This window comes from Passer montanus, unplaced genomic scaffold (assembly GCF_014805655.1).
Source record: "Passer montanus isolate IOZ18808 unplaced genomic scaffold, ASM1480565v1 scaffold1, whole genome shotgun sequence".
Taxonomy (NCBI): Eukaryota; Metazoa; Chordata; class Aves; order Passeriformes; family Passeridae; genus Passer; species Passer montanus.
Window position 1 is genome coordinate 2,384,242 of NW_024356504.1, and position 21,481 is coordinate 2,405,722.

General features: G+C 39.4%; 1 protein-coding gene across 1 annotated transcript in view; it reads left to right on the forward strand.

Annotated features, from left to right (window-relative positions):
* Positions 1-433: 433 nt before the first annotated feature.
* The window catches only part of BMPR2 (bone morphogenetic protein receptor type 2), a 99,495-nt gene continuing 78,447 nt past the window's right edge, over positions 434-21,481 (forward strand). The window contains exon 1 of the mRNA XM_039705182.1: positions 434-677. Within this exon, the coding sequence (XP_039561116.1) occupies positions 602-677 (76 nt within the window). The 5' untranslated portion in view covers positions 434-601. The remainder of the gene's footprint in view (positions 678-21,481) is intronic.

The window sequence follows — 21,481 nt, forward strand, 5'->3', positions numbered from 1 at the left end:
ATGGGCCGGGATGCAGCCGCAGCCCTCGCCGTGAGAACAGCGGGCCTCGCCGCCGCCTTCCCCGGAGCGTGAGGCAGAGGAGGGGCGGCCGGAGGACAGAGACCTTTGCCGGGATGGGACGCGCCGCCGCCGTGAGCCCCTAGCTCGCTCTCCGCGCCCCGGCCGGCCCTCGGGGCCCGCGCTGACTGACACCGCTGTGGGCGCGTCTGGATATGTTCCCTTCCCAACCGGGCGCTTTCTTCGATGTCGTGAAGCTGCGTGGGAAATAGCCCGGTTCCCAGCGGGGTCGGGAGCGTGCCGCCGTCCTCCCCGGCGGGGGAGATGCCGCGGGGCTGGGAGGCAGAGCCAGGCGCTTCCCCCGTGTCCGCTGAGCGCTGCCGGCTCCCGAGGCATGAAGGCAGGCGGCTGTAATGGAGTAAGAGCGAAGACGGCTCCTCTCATCTGCCATTTGCCCTTCCAGACGGGATTGTAAACCGAGAGAGTTCAGGAAGGCTGTGCGAAAGCAGAAGGAATTTCCTCTCTTCGGGGTTTGGCTTTTTTTTTTTTTTTTACCCCCCTTTTATTTTTTCTCCCGCCGGCTCGAACCGTGTCTTGCCCAGGTATGCCTGCCTCACTGCAGCACCTTGTGCTGGTGCTCCTGCTCTCCAGTGCCACCCTGCTGCTCGGCACTGCGGCTGGTGAGTAGCCACCGGGTGTAAGGAACTGGCCATTTTGGCAGCGGGAAGGGGGTGGGGTCCGCTGGTATTTGGGCACATCTGTGCCTTCTTACCAAGTGCTGTGCATCTATTTCGGCGGCGAAGCCTGATAAAAGTTTGGAAATCCCGATACGTTAGGTGTCTCGGGGAATAAAATCTGCTTTATTGTGTAAATGAGCTCGACCTGCACACTCAGTAAGAATGCTTTGCTTAGATCTGCATCTCTTGTCTAATAACTTACTTCAGTTTTGGAAATATATATAATCTTTTTGTTTTGCATACCTCGCCCTTTGTAAGGTAATGCAGGAATTTTTAATATATATTTTAATCGTCAGCAGAGCTGTGCCTGTTTCGCTGTGGGATCTTCGGGCACAGCCATTTTTAATTTTATCAGCATCGGTGCTTCTCGGGGCCTTACACATGTGCTGTAGTTTTGTAACAGAATTACTGTAATGTGTATTTTTTTTCCCCTGGAGAGATCTGAAGCAAATATGGAGCTATTTCTTTTGTCACTTGTGATTACAGAACACAAAAAAACACTATTAAGAAATGCTGAAAGGTCTTGAATGGTACTCATTTTTTATAACAAGAAGTTGGAAGCAGAAATGCTAGGAGCATCCTTACTCATATATTTGGACCCTGTAGTCCTATTTTTAATTGCCTTCGGAAGCTCAGTGTTAGATATGCAGGGTGTTGGAAAGGAGATGTGTGTTGGTCTGGCAACCTTTGCTTTTCTGTCACGGTGACAGATTAACATGTTGGAGCCTTCGAGTGTAACCCAGCTTTGTTAGGCAGGAATACCAATTGTTCTTGCAGTATGCATTTTCCAGCACTTTTGTAAGACTCCTACGACTTTTCTGTCGTTTTACTGATCAGGATCCAATCTGCAGTGCTTGCTTTTCTTTGTGATATTTTGTAATCTTCTGGATATAGTTCATAAGTGATCTTCAGAGGAAAATTGCTGAATCTTGCTAAGATGACCCAACAAGCTGGTGGTGGTTTCCATGTTATATTTCAGTGAGGTCTTAAAATTAATTTGTTAAAGTTGAAGATACTTGGTGCCATTATTAGGAAAATCCTGTAAATGACATGTTTAGGCAATTTCTACATCTATAGTCCCTGATTTTCTTGCTTTTGCTTACTAAGAGGTCTCTTTCAGGAAGATTCATAAATGAAAAGCTTGATGTTCCCTGTATCATCCTGACCTTTGACTGCCATTATTTTAGATGGATGTCTGCAGCGTCTCTCTGTGGTCGTTTCTGAGGAGTGTTTTTGGTTTATTCCCCTCTTTTTTTATCCTGGGAGAAGGGACTTCTGAAGGTCAAAAATCTTGGTATTAAAGTACATAAGAATCAAGAATGCTCAGCATCTCAACTTGTCTTTCAAATGTATTTTTTAAAAAGGTGTAGGCTTTTTTTTGCATTTGTGAAAACTTCAGTGGGTTGGTAATTTCTGTGCCCTGATGAAGAAGGGTTACTGAAGGAGCCAGCACAGATTTGTACCAGGCCAAGGGCTGGGCAGGTGCTGTAAGAAACCATTTGCACGGTTTACCCAATTCAGTTCTGACCTGGCAACAGCATTCCCAGTATTTCAGTTCTGCCTTGTTAAAAGGGTATTAACGATGCCAGCTTGGTCGGTTGGTTTGTGAATAGGAACCTATTTTCCCTTTGTGATTTATTTCTTAATTGTGAAATTTTAACAATTCACATTTTAAAAAAACTTGGTCATAATCCTCTGTAAAAGTAATTACATGGATGATTTGAGCTTTAGTTAAGGAAGCTAATGGCTGATTTTAAGTTTACACTGCATTTCAGAAAAAAATGTCTATACATGGGGAAGCTACACTAATGTGTAATTCTGCCCTTTTATGTTCATGAAAGAGCCAACACTCTTTCTTCTCTTCCCCTCCCCCAAAGTATGAACTGTATGCTCCCATCAGAGTGAAAATGCTGCCTTTGTAGCTTTGAAACCCCTATTAATTCTTTCTTCTGATTAGTGAACAGATACTATATCTCAGCAGTGTATAGAATTGAGTGCCTATAAATGCAAAATCATGACATCACAGGGAAAGTATTTTGATAACAGGTTTTTAAGTTTCTGTCTGAAGGAGAATATCTGGATCTCTCTGGGGAGAGCTCCACAAAGACCTGGGCTTAGTATGGGGAGGAAAGGGAAGATAAAACAATGAAGAAAGGAGATGACACAAAAAATCTTACTGTGGGGTTGTAGATGATAGTTCCACTCATAATCTGGAATATGAATGAAGCAAGAAGGTGGTTCTTCCTTCCCCTTTCTAACTGAAGATATAATGAAGAACTAGCTCTAGATGCAGAAATATTTGCTGATTATTAGGAGGAAAATATTACTGGCTTCCTCCATAAAATACAGATCTTAACAGTTATCTCATAAGTCTGCATTTAAATAATGTATTAGTCTTTGTAAAGAGAAATGCTTTAGTGAGGACATTTTACTGACAGCAGTCTTGGGTAGAGGTTTAAAAAGCAGTATTGGACGAAAATGGTTTGCAATACTTCGTTCTTTATTTTTCAAGTTATTTGAATACATATTTCTAAATCTTTTGTTTAGACCTGTGAGACATATATAAATATGTCTTTATATTGTAGAGGATTCTGGTGTGTTAGTCATGAGGGTTTGTGCCTGAAGAGGTGGTTGGTGAACCTTTGAGCTGTTCCCCAGTATTGCAAAAGAATTTTGTTTGGGTGTTCGTATGGACCAGATATTAAAGATACAATCTTTCCTCATTTCACTTGCTTACGTTCTGTGATATGTAATACTGAACCACTTTTCCTTCTGCATACATGTCCAGGGTAGACAGCATTCCATTGTCTAATGTGTATATTATTTGAAGAAAGTATAAGGTGAAAATTAAAGCAAACAGAATATCCTTTTATCTTTGGGAGTATTTTCATAATTCTGTATCGGTGCGGTTCAATAGGGCTGCAAAAATTAAAGTGTGAAAGGAATTGGATAGAGATTGAAATTTTTTTTAATGATAATTTTTATTATTAATTAAAATGAGTGAGCTGAAGCATCTTTATCTAATTCTGTCTTGTTCATTTAAGTTACTTTAGTATTTCAACATAATTTGTCTGAAATGTGAATTGGCTGAAATGAGGAATAATCTCCTTTGGATATTCAACTTAGTTCTTTTAATTCAGTGTTTCAAATTAGTAACTGACCCTTGTATCTTGCATATTAAACAGTGGGGTTTTTTAAATTTATCTGCACCCTGATTTCTACTTTTTAAAAGAGCTACTCCCACTGTTTATATTTTTTTCAAATGTAACCTAAAAATTCAGTTGATTTTTCTGTTTGTGTTGGGAGCCCTCTCTGAAATCTTAGGCTGGGAAATGGGAGCCAAGCACTGCTGTGCCTGAAGGATAACCACAGCATGAGTGCAGCCTGGACACCGGGCTGTGTGCTCGTGTAAAGAGATTGTGGAGCTGTGCAAGCCCAGGGTTCTGCACAGAGCCCTTCACCCTGCTGGCAAGAGCCTTTTTCCATTAGGTAAATCATTCTGTATGAGCCTCTGTGATATTTTAACTCTGGTGCTTCCAGTTCCCAAGCAAACTTCAGGACTGGGATACTGCACTGTGCAGTGTCGGCACAGCCAGTGAGGAAATGGAAGCTGTGCTCACCTGGTGGCCAAGGAACCCAAAGATCAAGCCCTGAAACATTACACAGATAACCTCAAAGGAACCATGTGTAAAAAGTTCAGTTGCCTCAAAAGGCTCAATTGCCTATCCTTCTCTGACGAAGGCAGGCCAACCTCACTTCACCCTCGATAAAGAGGGAACTGTATTTCTTAAAATTATGCTTACAGTGAAGTTTGTTGAAGTGGTTATTTTGATGGCATCTCCCTAGCACTTATTACAAATTTCTGTAAAGAAATATTTGTTGACTTTTACGTTGTTGCTCCCATTCCTTTTCATATTTCATTAAGTATTTATCAGTAGTTTGTATAGTCAGTGGCATAGTTTCCTTGGTAGATAACCATTTTCCTCTGCCTTTCTCACTGGAGAGTCAAGAAAGTTCTTCAGAAATGTTTTATTCCTAACAACAGAGTGCCTGGTACTGGAGCTGCATTGTGTTTGGACTCAGTCTGGCTGTGCTATGAATATGTGCTGTCATTTTCTGGGCAGAATACAACTTTATAGCCAGGGCTGTGAGCTGAGTGTAAAGTTTCATTTGGAACAAAATGTTTATGCCCTGAATAAAACAGGCTGGATGATGATTTAGGTTGGGTAGGACTGGAATCTGTGCATAGCTTACAGGCAGTAACTATTAATTTTATTGAGATTGTAGACTTAGTGGAGCTACTCACTGCTTGATTTTGAATTTAAGAATAAGTGAAATACAGGAACTGTTCCCCAAAAGACTAACATTTAAGTACACAAACTTATTTTCTGCAGTGTGGATTTTATGGTGGTTTTTTTTTGTTGTTTTTTTGGGTGGGTTTTTTGTGGTTGATTGTTATTTACTTGTTTGTGGTTTTTGGTGGTGTGGTGTTTTTTGGGTTTTTTTCCCCTCATTTTTTTTCCTAAAGCATAAGTTCACAGAAGCATAAGGTTGGAAATTTTCTCTGTTTCCTCTATGGTCTGGTTGTGTAAGTACAGATAATAATGTCTGTCTAACATCTCTAAAATCTCCAGTAAAGAGGGGTTTCACAGCCTGTCTAGGTAGTCTGGCCTGTTACAGTGCTTAACTATCATGTTTTTCATAATGCAGCAGTAATAGTTTTTTTTTTTTGCCTCTTTTATAATGCAAGATTGTTTAAGATATGTCATAATTAATTATCATGTTTTTCATAATGCAACAGTAATAGAGTTTTTTTGGCCTCTTTTATAATGCAAGATTGTTTAAGATATGTCATAATTAATATGTGGCAATCCACCTGAAAATGTAGTGTACATACACAGGCAATTGCCAGGGAATTCCAGTTTAGATAAGTTCTTGTGTTTAAGCTTAGTGTTTTCACCTTGGCTACAGTAATTTGTGCTGAAAACCTTGAGTTGACCATCAGTGTTTTAAAATGCAATTTTGCAGTTTTTAAAGATTTTGAGAACTGTGCTCTTCCCAAAATTTCGATTCCTGATGATGCCTTCCTGACTGGAGATGTCTGTTAATGTGTTAATTGCAGATCTGGGAGCTGGGCTGAGCAGCTGAGAATCTGATAGCAGAGGTCAGTCAGGGGGTGTGGTGAGCAGGAAGCAAGGCTGGGACGGGAGAGGTTTGAAAGGATGAAGGATTGGGTCTGGTTTGCTGTGGGATGAGAACCAAGGCGTCTTAGACGGCCAGACAGAGATAGTGTCTGAGCATTTGTCAGACTTGCTCGGAGAATGAGTGGAATGAACCTTTTGCACTGGGAAGGGAGGGAAGCGTAGTTAGAGGTAGCAGTTTGGAAGATCTCTGTTCTTTCTTGTGAGAATGAATGAGACACACAGTCATTCAGATGATGCCTTTACCCTTCCCTTTTTCCCTCAGTCTTGTAAGTTTCGAAACCACGAGCTTTTGGGTGGTGGTGGCAATTTTGTTTCAAGTCACTGGGATGTGTCACTTTTGTCAGTTGCCTCACTGAGTTTGCATTGAATCGTGTGTTCTGTTTTGAACTGTAAATGTGTCTACCTTTTGCATCTCTCAGTACTGTGTGTTCTCTCTTTGGTTTATTCTGTGAGAGAAAGAAGGAAGGAAGGAAAAATAGGCATTATGGACCCAGAAGACTGACATCTGTGAACCCTTCTGTCTCCACCTCTAACTCCGTAATCTGCTAGCCAATTTCAACCATATGTGAAAGATGAGAAAAGTCTCAAGAGATTAATTTGCTACCATTTTCATGAAAAATTAGGAAATGAATAGAGCAATAGAGGAAAAAGTTCCAAGGTAGAGGTTTTTTCAAGGGAAAAGAGGAGCATAACTCAGCCCAGGATGTAAGTGTTGGTGCATACACTGCTCTGGACTATGCACAGAATATTTTTTTTCCTGCTCACTTGGCATGCTGTATGAGATCTGGGAGAGAGTGAGGGATCCCTTCTGTGGGAGTTGGCTAAGAAGTGTGGGAGAAGAGTCACATTTCTAGGCAATTAGTTTGCTGCTTGTGGAACAACTGGTGTTTCTGAGACAATTTAGTAGCCAATTTTTTTGACTGAACTTGCAAAACAATGCCCAGATCATTTTACTGAATGCTTATCATCCATTTATGAACTTCACAGTGTGTATGAGTAACTTAAATGCTATGCATTGTTTTTCACACTTTCAAAACTGCATTTAGCTGATTGTCCTGTGTATATTCTGTAGTTCAGATATCCACACATCAAGCTTCCTTATGATCTTCTTTTCAACAGTGCTGTAACTCAGGCTTTTCCAGTGGTCCCTTTGAATGTTTTTGTAATGCATATATTTATACTTGCTTCAGTCTGTGAAATTCATGAGAAGTAGTTTTATTATTTCTTTCAGGAGGGGTAATGGGAAGGTATGTACTGTCACCTTCTGGGCTGCAGCAAGTGGCAGACAATGACACTGGCAGTGGTGCAGGGAACCTTGCATTTCCTTGCCCACTCACAAGTCAGTACAGAAGCTCTTACCATTACATCCAGCCAAGAGCTGAGATTTATGCTGCTTCTTCTACTGTATATCCTTTGACTGTTTTGAGTTGTAAGCAGGATGGGTGGAAGAAAAGATGGGTAAGAGGTTTTTTTGGTGGTGGTGAGATGGCTGTAAGTATGATCATAGGTCACTTATGTTAATTGGGCTCCTTAGTTTATACATTGGAGAATGCAGCACCTAATTAATATCAAAGTGTTGGGCGTTGGCAGTGTCATCTCAAGCTCGTCATTCTTGGCATGAAGTGCACTTCCCTCTGCATAAGTCACAAAGGTCAGGTTTACCTGGTGTGAGAAGCTTTAATGTAGTTCAGGGACAAGAACAACTGACTAAACATGATCTGCTGCTCTTGCTTTTCCCTTATGAGATTTCCTCAGTATGGTTTGGTTTCTGTTAAAAAAAAAACCATTTTATTTCTACAATTAAAGCAGCAGATACTTGGTACAAGACTCCTAGACCATCCATGTTAAAGAACCTTAATTAGATTTCCTAAGAATTAAAATTAATCCTCAGTCCTTTGTTAGACTTCACAAACTTATATCAGGAAAAATAGTGGGTTGTGGTACCATTAAAGCTGTTTTCTCTAATAGTGATTATATTAAATAAATGATCTCACAGCAGTATGCTTAGTTATCCACTGTAAAAAACTGCTTGCTTTTGTTAGTGGAGTGATTCTGTTGTAGTCAGATTGTTGCTGAATGTACTTGAAAATTAGCCCTTCCTTTTGATGCTGTCCTTCAGAGAGAAGTCAGTAAAGCTGGTTTCTTTGGAAGGCTTAGTGTTCCTGTACCTTCCAAGCTGCAAAAATCTTGGTGTGGACAAATTTTTTGCAGAAGATAATGTGCTGTATGCTGTGAATTTTTGTCAGTCTTTTTATTTGTTTAAAACCTAAACATTAGAAATAATTTTTCTATATTTATTTGCAGAGAAGGGACTTAGCTGTAAATTAAGATGTTTCAAAATTATTATCAGTTCTTAAATATAAATTTTTATTATATTTACCTGTCTGAGATGTAATGGTATGTAAAACCAGTACAGTAAGGTGAAGAAATCTAAGGTTGTAGTAGGAAAATTGCAGCAGCTGTCTTTTTAGTTAGGCAGTGGCACTGCCGTGTATATGCAAAGCAGGCACTTGGCCCAAGAAGAAGCCTTCTGCATTAAAATAATTTCAGTTGCAATCAGAGAAGGATAAAAGGAACCCTGTAATGAAGTTCGTCTGGATGCCACCACGGTGTTGGTTTCTTATGTTTGCATGCCTGGAGTTCTTTTCCTCATTTCTGGCCGCGCGGGCCGGGCCCGGGAGCCGCGGCCGGAGCAGCTGCCGGGACCGAAATAGGCGGGCGGCTGTACCGGAGCCGGGCCCGGCCCTGCCCTGCCCTGCCCTGCGCTGCTCGCCTCGGGAGCGCAGCGCTCCTCCCAGCCTTCGTGCTATTCCTGCCCGGCTCCGCAGGCTGGGCTGAACGACTCAGTGAATTTAAATGAGTGAAAAAAAAGATGTGGAAACAGTAGGGTAAATCATTCCTCGTGCCCGCCGCGGTGTTGTTTGGATCTCTGAAAACTTTTAGAAAAGATGCAAATTTTCAATTCTAATGTGTGTGACATAGATACAGTGAAGATGAACTGTAAAACATACATGTATATATGGATGTGTGTGTATCCTTGTTCACTCAATATATTACCAGAATTCCAGCCTACCAGTATGTTCCGCTGCTAAAACCGAATGTTTTAATATTAGCAAATTTAGTGTTTGCATGGCGTTCTTAATTTGCAAAAAGTCCTCATAAATGGCTTATTTGGTGGGATGGGTAAACTTTAAACTTATTAATTACATCCAGATTCTATCAGGACCCGTTAAATAATTTCTCTTTTAGTTATGCTAGGATGAATCTGACCTAATTAAATTTTAGTTAAATTTAATCTGTAGTAGTTAATGCTGTTGCAGCAGAACACAATTATTTGGTCACAGGTTTTTTGTCATTGTTTTAGCCAAGAATTTCAAATCTAGTAAATATTTTTCCTGATTTTTTCCATACAGACTTAGAAATATCTAAAGTGGCAAATAGAGAGACTTTGTTGTCTTTTATTGTTTCCTGTCAGAGAAGTAGTACCATTAAAGAAGCTGTCAGCAAGTTTAGCTTCCCTTATTTTAAGACATACTGGAATAGGATATTTGTGTGCAAAACAAATAACCCCCTAATTAGTATTTTACTAATCTGTATGTAGACTATATAGCTACTTAAAACTGAAGATGTGGTCTTTGGGCGCAGGAATACACAGTCTAAATATGACATCACATAGTAAATTAATTTTTAAAATGGGGAGAAGGGAGGTTGTTTAAAGTAAGTGATACAGTAATAATATAAAGTATAGTATAAAGTAGTGATACAGTAACAATATAATAACTCAAACAACTTTGTGGTTTCACTTGGAGAATGTAGGAATATTTTACTCGTAATTTGCAATGTGCAGGGGAAAAAAATCAGTGAGGTCCTAAGACACTTGAATAATAAGTGGTGCCATAATATATAAGACTGGTAAGAATATTGTGAGCAGGAGTCACTTCACTGAGGAAATCTAGGGATATTTAAGAGGGAATGCACTGAAAGGGATGCTGCATTGAGTTCTGTTGAGGAATAGAAGAGTTACATGTGGAAACAACTATTCAGATGTTATGTACTTTGAAGTAGTCATCAAAACAAAGTCTTTCATCTTGAAGAAGTGAAGGTCTGGAAATATTGTGAAGGAAGCAAATATTGTCAAAGTGGTATCATGGCCAGCAACTTGATTTTCTTGACTGGTTTTGGAAGAGTGGGAGAAGGGTTGGCAACAAAAGAGCTGAGCTGAGAACATAATAAGGCATGCAGAAAAATAAAGAATGGGCTTTTAATGTGGTATAAACAAAACTGGGAACAGACTTGGTGATCCAATAAAGAGGGAAGAAGATAGGTGGAAAAAAAGAAAGCTCTGCAGTTAATTAAGGTTCTCATTAAACACCGGGAGACCCACTGTGAGGAGTGAATTGTGTGTAGCACCAGGGCAATGTGCATTGTCCTGTCACTCCTGGATGCCCTGTTTCAGAAGGAAGCTTCACTGGCTAAGTGAGAAAGCATCTGAAATTGCCAGTAAATCCAGAATGTGCCCTTGAGTTCTGTCTGAGCTGCACTGTTCATGATCCAGTGCTTATGATAATAGCAGCAACAGGTTTTTGTTTGACCTGTAAAGAAACAGATGAAAAGCAAAATTTAACTTTTAAAGAACATTTTGATGTGGCATATAATACAAAAATTTACAGAACCTTTTTACAGAGAGCCTGAATAATCCACAGTTGCACTAACTGAAATAAGAATTTGTTAAAATCTCAGCCTTTTTAATGTCTTTGTCTTTTTGATTATGATTGATCTTCCATAAATTTGTTGTTATATATTCGTGAAAACCAGTGCTTAATTTAAGTGATTGAAAGGCTATGGAGTTTTCCAACACTATGTTTTAGTGTTGCTTTACTACAGCAAGGTGAGCTATGGCTTCTCTTTGGTGCTAGTTTAATGTATTTGTTCTGCATACAGTATCTTTTCTGCCGAGTTCAAATCTTAAAAATGTAGTTAAATCCATAGTTTTCAGACATCACAATTCAACGTGCACTTAACGACATTGTGGTATATCACTTCCAGTCTTCCTGCAATATGTTCAGGCATATAACGCAAAAGAAAAACCCAAAGACATCAACAGCCTTTAGACAGGCTTCAAACTGAAGATAAATCAGTATAATTCTACGTACTGAACTTTTTTACTGTATCAACTAACTTGTCTTCTATATCTTTGCCGAGGGGGAAATGAACATTTGTGTGAATGTTCTCTATTTAAATGGAAATTTAATAAGTTACTTTTCCCTTTCTGTGTTGATGTGATGCCAGTTCTGAGCCTCTCACTGTTGCTTTTTCATGTTTTTGTGTTCATGCTGTAAGTTTAAACCCAGAATCACTTTGGGACAATGAAGTCCAGTACAGTTATATTCTATTTCCAGATGCTTATTATACAAGATGCTGGTGTAATCCCACAAGCCTTTTTACTATTCCTGTGTTCTGAGTACTTTATTCATTTGTACACATTTATTGGCAGTTCTTTGAACTTGACGGAGGTTTTGGAGATCAGGCATTTTATTGAGACTGCCAGGAAACACTGACAAGTAAGCCTATTGCAATATCCTGGCTTCCCCAGATAAAACTAGACATCCTGGCTGGATGTTTACCAGTGTTATTACAGAAGAAGGTATTTGTGTCTTGATTCTTTCCTAGATTTGTCCATCCTTCTCCACCCTTGGCTTTGTTATTCTTTTTAGGATGGTTAGAATAAGCATGTCACGAATTTACCTTTATGTTACCGACATGTGCTTTCAACATGTAACTGCAACATGTTTAAATGTTGCGACTAGTTTAAAATGTAGGAATACCACAAACAAACAGTTATTACATTTAGCTGAAATATTTAATAGCACGGGAGGATGACGTATGTGATGGAATCCGATAGTAAATTCCTTTGTGGCAATGACATAAAGCAGTTTGTTTCAGTGCTTCATTGATAACACTGAAGCTTGCTTCACTTCCCTGAGGTGTGGGAATACGAGGTGCAGAGGTAACTGCATTCCATCAAGTCTCAGTCTAGACAGGCACGAGAGCATCATTCATCCTCTAGCAAACAAGGCAGGCTAATCACCTTCTTAAAAGTGACCTTGCAGCTGAAGAATGTGCTGTGGTGGGCGCACAGAAAGGCAACTGGAGAGCTCAGTGCCATCACCAGCAGCACAGCTCCTGGAGCTGAGGGGCTCACCTGATGGGATATGGTTGGAACTGCAGAATGTGGCTCCTCCTTATTTTATAGGGGTGGTGGTTTTTGGCAGAAATGGTTTAATGAATTGCTGTACAGTTAATTATGTTTGATTGAAGGAAAAGCTTATTATCTAGTTAAGGTGGGAGGAAGTTTGAAGTGCACTTTTACAGCAGTATTAGAAAGCACCAGTAGAAACTCAGCTCCCTTTAATTGAAGAGTAACAGAGTGAGCTTTGACTTTTTCAACAGCATTTACAGGAAAAGGGCTTTTTAATTGCATTTTATTTATGAAATTGGATGGTGTCTACTTCTAAGGCACAGCAAAATTAAGAGGTGTGATGCAGCACCAAATGAGCCCTGTTCAAATATTTCTGCTGGATTTGGTAGCCTCATCTCTACATAGACACTACCAGAATTAGTAGGAGAGGATTTAGGAGTGGAAAATTGTGGGAGCTATTGAAGAAAGTGTGGAAAGGTATTTTCAAGTTTTCTTGGTTATGTGAGGACAAACACTTTATAGCAGATGCCCCTATTGCACAGGAGGCACAAAGAGTGAGATGCACTAGGACAGCTTGAGGATAATTAAGAACTCTTAACAAAGAGATGTAAAGGAAGAGGGTGAGTTCAGATGGAAACTAGTTTGCCAACTGCTGTGCTTTGATTGACTCTGTGCATGTCCCTAACCTGTGGTAAGTGTTAAGACAGCTCTTAGAAAGAAGTTGTGAGTATGCAGATGCTGAGTTGCTGTAGGATAAATTAAGTAAATTAGCACTGTAGTTTCATATTTTATGTTATCTGGCTTTGTGGACATCCTTCCTTCTCCCTTGTCAGTTGTTCTGCTGGAGCAGGAGATTGTAATCCTGCAGATTAAGATCCAAGTGGAGCATTTAAAGAAGGGAAGATGCAAATGTTCTTAGCAGAGAATGAGCACAGGTCTGTAGTTTTGTTTTCACTCACAAAATCAAAATTACCTAAAACCAGAGCATTATAAATAAACATGAGATTAGTCGTATAGACCCTTAAACTATCATTTTAGCAACTATTTGACCTTAATTCAGATGCTTTGTGCATAACTATGATGGTTTTTATGAGGTGTTTTTCTCTGCAGGGTATTTGCCTCATTTGGTGATAAAGGGGTAATTTCAAGGCCTTGCAGGGGATAGACTTTCACAGTTGCACACTCTCCTGCTTCTCTCTTTCCCATGGATGTTGTATCCTCCAGGTCAGAGGTGGTTCTTTATGTGTGCTTCTTTCTTGATACTATATCTTCTTAAATTTCACTTACTGCCCTTATTTCAGTTATCGTAGAAAGACATTTTTATTTCCACTTGAACATTGCTGTTTTATGCATTTCTTCTCTTTAATGAAAAGAAACTAGTTGTATCATGTTACTAAAAAGAGATCTTTGATAAGTGCTCAGATCAACTGGGGTGCATAAAGGAAGTGCAAGAGACTGAAGTTTATTCTTCCCTAGAGGAATGCTTAGCTTCTCTGACTCTTCTGGTATGCTTTCAAAAAGTAAGACTCCTTTATTTTTTTACTTTTATTATCTTGCAGAACACAAACTCTGAGACTCTTAATTGATAGATCCACTGTGGATGTATAATTTGTTCTGGGGAAGATGCTGTTGGGGTGAGATTAGAGGCACTGTAGGACAGTCATTGCCTACCTAAACTTGGCTCAGTAAAGCCCACAAAAGGTGGCTCACCTACTAAACTTCTTAAAACATGCATGAGCTTGAGTGAGTAATGAAGGAAGTGATTTCAGATATATATTTAAATAATGCTTTCAGAAGAATCATAAGAAGCTTTGGTTACGATCTGGGGAGAGGAGGCAGTTAAGGTAAAATTGTGTGAAGGGCTGTTTTAGTCTTTGAGGAATATACAGGTTCCATGCCACAGATTTCCAAACTATTTCTCTTAACTAACCATTTTATTAAAAGGTTTCAGGACTTTTGAGAGGCAAGCTGGTAATATAATTTGTCACTGCATAGACAAAACCTAAAATTATTCTCAGCATTGTAAACTCTTGTGTGGCAGAGGAAGGTGGGTGTGAGAGTTCAAAAAGAAAATGATCATGCTCTCTTGGAGATCTGTATCTAGTCATTAGTGTGATAGCGGATACCTTGTAGTTATGCTGGATTTATTTTGAATTTTCATCTTTGTGTTGGAATTGTATTGTGCAAGACTGATGAGATCAGTCTTTGGAAGTCAGCTTAGAGCTGCTTGTAGCCTTTGCTTGCTCTGCCCTTCCTATCCTTCCGGTTTTTATTCACCAAATGTATACAAATGTGAACACAAATACTGTCTCCATCTGAGGACAAAGATAGAGTTCCTTTCTCATGTCCCATACTTGGCATATGGTAGCATTTATCTAGTTCTGTTAGGGACTGCAGAAGACTTGTTTTAGCAGGGCTGTCTGTCTCTACAGGTTCCTGTACTGGAGTTCAATTGTCCCAAGTGCAAATGATCACACCAAGTAGCAGTGCTTGAGCAGTGCAATCAGAATCTGTAGTAGTTTGTGTGAGGTCTGCATCCCCTTTTACACTCACTTATACACCAGCAGCTTAAATCTGGATCCCCTGGCTGGCCTCAGGGCCCTACCTAATTCAGGCTTGCTATTTCTGTGTGGAGCAGAAATAGATACACTCAAAGGTAAAGCTGCCTGCTGCCCTTCAGGGCAGAAGTTGGTTTGGAAGCAGTATCTGGGTTTTGCTTTGAGCCTGTGACAGTATTGAAGACAGTGCATAGTTGCAAGCTGCGAGCCCTGATATTTTGTAAAAACAGCTGAGAGAAAAGGAAGTAGTAGTTACGGCTGCTGTGTAAGATGAAGAAAGGAAATGGGAGCCTCCCTTAAGTGCAGCCACTAAGAAGGATAGTTAAAAATAGCTTCTTTTCCCCTCTAAACAATTGTCTAAGTTGTAATAAATCTTGTTTTTTCTTGGGACGTGGAGACAAGTCCCATTCCCTGGGTGCTCTGTTCTGAAGCACCAGTTGTGTTTTGAGAACTTGCTCTGCGCACATTGATTATTGCAGTACAGATGTTTAAAAGGAAAGAAACAAGCACTGAGGCCCAACTGTGATTGTAATGAGCAAAAGCATGACAGTACTTAAAAATACATACACAGTGGATGGGAGGAGGACCTCAGTGAGATGAAGTATCTTGCTGTTGCTTAGTGTGCCACCCCAAAGATGAACACATAGCTGCTTTGATGCCTTGGAGTGCATTGTCATCCACTTCACTGTCCATTCATTACAATCCCAAACTGATGGATTTTTGGAGATTTATCATGGTAGAAAGCTGCTTGTGACGACTTTGTACTAAGTAAAGCTGCTCTCAGAGAGAAAACTTAAGAAAAGTGGCAGCTTTATTGCAAAACATACAACTATTAGAGATAGCAATTATAAAAGGAAATTTTTATTTTGGAAGGTTTAGAAATTAATTTATTACTGTCTCACCAATGTTAACTGCTCTGTTTAAGTTCCATACAAAAAGTTCAAAAGAGAGAATGGTGTAATTTCAAATATATTTTGGAGTGTTTTACTTTGTGCCTTACTGAATTGCTGTTTGAATTCTGATTAAACAGATTTTTTTTATAATTATTCTTGATCACCACGTTTCTTCAACTTGTTATTCCAAGCAAGCCACAGATTCCAAATATCTGTAGTTTTATATCATCCACTCATGCTCTTTGTCGTTTTGATTGAGCTGCTTCTGAGATGTTTAATAAAACAGCTAAGAAACAGATGACTAAAGAGGTAGTATGTGCAATTGCCCAACTACTTAAATATATTTTAATGACTCAGCAAAAAGTGTTTATTTGGTAGACACATGGTGGATGTTCCTTATTTTAGATGAAAGTGAATTTCTAATCTTAAGCTGCATCTAAATTAGCAGTTCCAAGTCTCTTTACTCTGACATGCTTTCACTGCTTTTCTTAGAAGCAGCAGGAAACTAGAATGTTCCTTGTGTAACTTATTTTCTTCCTTGTCTTTTGAGAGTGAATCTAGTTGGGGTTTTATATTGCGAGAAAAAACACATTGTAGAGACGTGAACACATTGTGAAAATTTTATTACTTTCTTTTTTTTTTTTCATATTTGTGTATTTCTCTTGGTTTTTTCACTTTTGTTTCTCTCTTCTGCCCAGTGTTCTTTAAGTGTCAGTTCTGCCTGTGTAGAAGAGAGAAGAGGTAATTTGAGCCTTAGCATTATCCAGTTATGGTGCTGGAATGCTTTGGTGTCTAATACTAGTACATACGGAATTATTCTGAGTCCTGCTTTCTCTGTAGATACCAAGAAATTCCAAGACCCAAAGGACATTTAAATGAACAGATGAAACCCTAAGAGTGTTTTCATTAACTCTTTCTGAAGCCTATTAATTTTTTGCATCTCAAGTAGTAAGTTTAGCATGAGGGAGTCCAGTGGGCTATTGTCTAAGAATCAATAAAAGCAGATCACATGGATTTACTCAGATATTGCCAACTTCTTAGTGCAGTTTGGTGAATTTTAAGATACACATACTGTGGTGAAACTTTAATTAGTGTTTAATTAGTAGTTGTGGCTATTTTTTTCTTGTAATCATTTGACTTCCAATCCCTTCCTATTTGTAACAGCCCTTATTTTTGCTAATGGTGAGCTTTGTAATTTTTCTTAAGGCTTTCTGTGTGTGAGAGAGAGCAAGCTCAGGATGATTGTGGTCTTAATTAAAATTATTGGCTTTGGAATTAGGAGACAACACTTTAAGTCATCTTTGGACATTTGGAACTCTGAGCATCCAAATTCCAAAATGGACAATGTAGTGTTATTAGATTCTTGAATTAAAATGCTTTAGTTGCCAAACCTTACATTATGGCCACATGAAAGCCATTATGAAAGTGGACATGGACACTGAGTTACAGTTTCTTTACTGTGGGAGAAACATTCTAACTAGGGACAGATTTCAAACTATATTAATGAAAAAGTACAATAGAATGAAAAGTATCACAGTCTTTTGTGGCATACAGATGAATGTGTGGTAGAGTACTGGTTAATAGCTGGAAATATAAGACATCTCTACCAGAAAAGGTTATTTCAATGATTTACTACTTGGAAGCACATGAAAATTTAGTGAGGTGCAAGAATGCTGATAACTTAATTGGAGATGAACTTTTCTCTGTCTTGATTTTCCCCTGTGACTGAATGGCTGAAGCACCAGGTAGGCACTAGGCTAGTGTGAAGAATGAATCCTCTTCATAGGGGCCATGGAATAAATATCTGTTTAAGCATGTGGGGGAAAATCCCATATTTTGAGTTAGTCACCAGAAAAGACTGGACAGAGAGGAATTATTCTTTGCTTAAAGTCTTTGTAGGTTTTTTAGTAAATAAACAAAGGAGTAGATTTTTGATGATGACACATGCACACGGTTTGTGCATAATTATCTGTCTCTGCCATAGTATGAATGTGCTCCTTCTTTCAGGATGGATAATATTCACTTGCAGTATGTAGTCTTGTTGGTACTAAACAGGAATCTGCAGTGAACCAATTAAAAATACATGGTATCTTACAATTTTTATTTGTTGATGTAATTGTCTAAATACTATGGAGTACAAATATGCAGTCTTGCATCCAGAAACCCCAGTGAGAGCTTTCTGCTGTAAGGTTATGGAAGAAATTAATTTAAAAAGAGAAAAAAAAAAAAAAAAAGACAGCCACAAACTCAAAACTTCATATAGTGAAAAGAAGATGTTATTAAAAAGATCTCTTGTATGCTTTGAAGTGAGCAGTTTATTTCTTGCTGTTTGCTACAATAATATTTGTGTCCTCAGCACAACATTGTGATCAGAATCATAGAATAAATGCCAGGGACCTAGAGGGTGAGCAGGGGAAAGGGAAGAACAAAAAGCTGCTTCTACAAAGCAGAGTTGTTCTTTATTGGAGACCACAAGCATTTCCAGTCTTTCTTTTCTCTGTTGCAGCTGCATCTTCTCCCTGGCTTTTGGCCTTTTCCTTTGGTGTTGACCTCCTTTGCTTTTGTCTGTTTTTCTGCACAGTGGCACCACTGCTGCTTTTTCCGCTGACCCGTGTTCTGCCTTTTCACTGGTTTGCACGTACCAGCTTTCTTCATATTTTTTGGGTTTTTTTCTATTTTGTGTGTTTCCCTGGGAAAAGCAAGATTAGAAGACAGGGTCATGCTTTTAGTTCCATCTTTACCAGAGTAGGTGCTTGGCTGCTGGATGAGGAGCTAAAGTTCACCTCAGCTTATTTGAAAAGGTTTTTCCAGATTTTTCCCTGCCTACGGAAGCAGCGTGTGCAGCAGTCCCACGTCCTAGAGAGACTGTAGAGCACGTCCAGTGCTGCTGGTCTGTGAAAAATTGAGTTTCCAAACTAACAACCCCTTCTGAAGTTTTTCAGAGGCCTATAATTTTGGTACTTTGTCAAGAAAATGAGCAATCCTCTCTCTGTTCCCCTTCCACTTCCCCACAAGAAAAAAAAAAAGCTCGCCGCAAACCAACCAGGAGCCACACCCTTGGTATGAGGCAGCCCGTCTGCCACAGCTTAAATTCAGCTTCTTCCACTTTTAGAATTCGTCAACAGAATGCTTTAAAAAGGTATTCTAATATGGACTTCACAACCTATTTTTTCTGGTCTTACTGCAGTTATGACAACATCATTTTAACAGAGTCTTGTTTTTAACTTCTAAGTAGAAAAGTTATGCAGTATGAAATCTGTGACCTCACTGATAGTTTGGCGAATATCTTAAGCTACTGAAAATGGAGTTCTTCTAAGATGTGTCAGATCCTTAATTATAGGCAGAATTCCAGGCTGGCTTATAATAAATGTAATTACTCCCTTCCCTCTCAATTTAAATTAAAAGTAAGTAAATATAAATAATGTCAATCCAACTGTCCCTCAATGCTGTCCTCAATTGGCTAACATTGGAAAGGTGGCTAACAGTGCAATTAGTTTTTAGAAGAGGTCCTAAAACTTGAATTTCAGGTTATGTATAGGAACATAGTGAGATGAAATAATGGGAAGATAAACAAGAACAGGAGTACTTGTTGTGGTGGTCAGTTTAACAAAACTGAATCCTGATAAAAAGCCAATGACAAAACAGACCTACTGTGTTAATGTATGTGTTTTATGTGTGTGATTTGTAACCCATTTGACCTGAATTACCACTGTCTTCCACTGTTTTGCATTTTGATGAAAACTTTCCTTCTGCTTGAATTTGTCTTGTAACATTATTAACAAATTCTAAAAAATATCATTCAGTACTCAGTAATTTCATGGAGAAATGAAATCTGCATGGAGAAATCTGTAACTGCTAGCAAAATCTTTTGAAGACGGGAGAGCACTCCATTATCTAATGATGGACATCACTGCTATTCTGCAGCTTGTCCCCGCTCCTGGTGCTTCTCAAACAAGCTACCATCTATGGAGGACAGTATTCTAGTGACTGCTCAAGCTTGTTTTCTGCTTTATAAGCAGAAGTATGTGTATTCAGGTGAGTGTTTTTAATGGACCTATCGACATGAGCATAGAACTCCTCAGAGCTGCACATGCTCCAATTTTTACAATCAGGCTCTCAAAAAAACCTTGTGGAGAGAAATTTATGTGTTCTGTCTCTTGGACAGTCCCAGTGGCATAAACTCTGTGTCTGACAAGAAGTTTTATGTACGAAAGATTGTTTTAAATGCCTTTACAGGAGAAGTAAATGTTTGTTGTGGTCCCTCTAGTGAAGACAGTGTTGTAATGGCTGTGCAGGTGCAGCTGGCTGGTGTGGATGAGGTACCTTATCACACCCTCCATAGTTTGGAGAGCCTGCATGAGTCAGTATAATATTCTCATGGGGCCAGCAAGAGGTTTGACGTGTCTTAATTGACTCAAGACTTTCTTTTGTGGCCATGAGATGTGTTGAATCTCAAAAGGAATATGAGGGACTGGCTGAAATGTATAGGGGGAAATCAGTGTAGAGTACCCCCTCCTTTTGTGTACACCAGCTGAAGCTTACAGTGGCTGTGTTGAAGTAGTTCCCCTTCTTGGGGGGTATTTTTCATCCCTATCTTGATGAAACACATTTGGTGGCTCCCACAGCAAGGAGAGACCTGCTCCAGGTCTGCCAGGCATTGCAGATGATAGGGCACTGGCTGTTGAGGGATTCTGGTAAGTGCATGCTTTGACACTCATGTTTCCAATTCCCCAGTGCTGCAGTTCCAGTCACTGCTTATGATGAAATCATGTAACCAGTAAATTATTTACAGAGGCAGGGTTGCACTGGTAGAGGTGCCCTCATTGTGAAGTGAAAGCTCCCTAAAGCAATGAAGCAATGCAAGTAGAATTGGAGCAGAATTTAAAGGAAGTGAAGATTTTGTGGCAGCCAGTCAGAAGGTCAGATCGGGTTTTCTGAAGTACTGGCTGGGTTTGTCTCTGTAATCTGGTGCTGCAGCCCTGGAAGTTTGTAGTTTTGTTTATAAGGTGACTAAAATGTGTGTTTGGCATAGCATCTTCTGATCAGCTACTGTGGCTTTCCTTATCAAGAATCTGTAAGGGATTCACAGATCCTCAGGTATTGCTAGCAAGGCTGGGTGAGCAAGGTCACTTCAGTTCCAGCTTGTTGAGAAGAACATGCCGACCACTCTTGGTATGGCAGAAATAGCATATTTAAAACAACAGCAACGAAACTGCACTTTTTTCTCTCTGCCTCCAAACTTACTGCTACCCTCACATCCCAGGCAAAAACCTGACTGTGAACAGACTTGTTAGGAGATGGTAAACTCCTGGTGTGACCATCCAGCATGGACTGCACAGGCCTCCCAGGTCCATAGCCCCGTCTGAGCAGAGCGTGGCACAGAGGCAGCTGGCTGTCTTGGATGGACATCAGGGAGCAATTCAGCAGAAATAAACAATTGGATTTTAAGGGAAATTTCAGAACATCTTATATTTCAGTGTCGCGTGGATTCTTGCTGCTTTCAAATATTGTTACTGCAAACTTGAATTTGTTATCTAGTACTATTGTTACAGGCTTCAGGTTATGCCAGCACATCTTTAAAAGCAGTCTGTGGGAGTTAACTTCAATATCAAATATTAACCAACATTACAATATTTACTACTATAACTTAATTGCCTAATTTTACAGGGTTTTCAGTGATTATGGATATGATACATTTTCAAAAGTTGTGTGGAACTGAGAAAAATGAGTTTGAAGGTAGATTCCCTCCATACACACCCCCAATGGTCACTGAAGCTAGAGGACAAATTCTCTGAACGTTTCTAAATATTGTTCATAAATAGTAATAATGTCTCATTTGTTTTTCTGATTCTTAACTATTCCCTGTGATTTATTATTTCATTAGAAGCAAGCA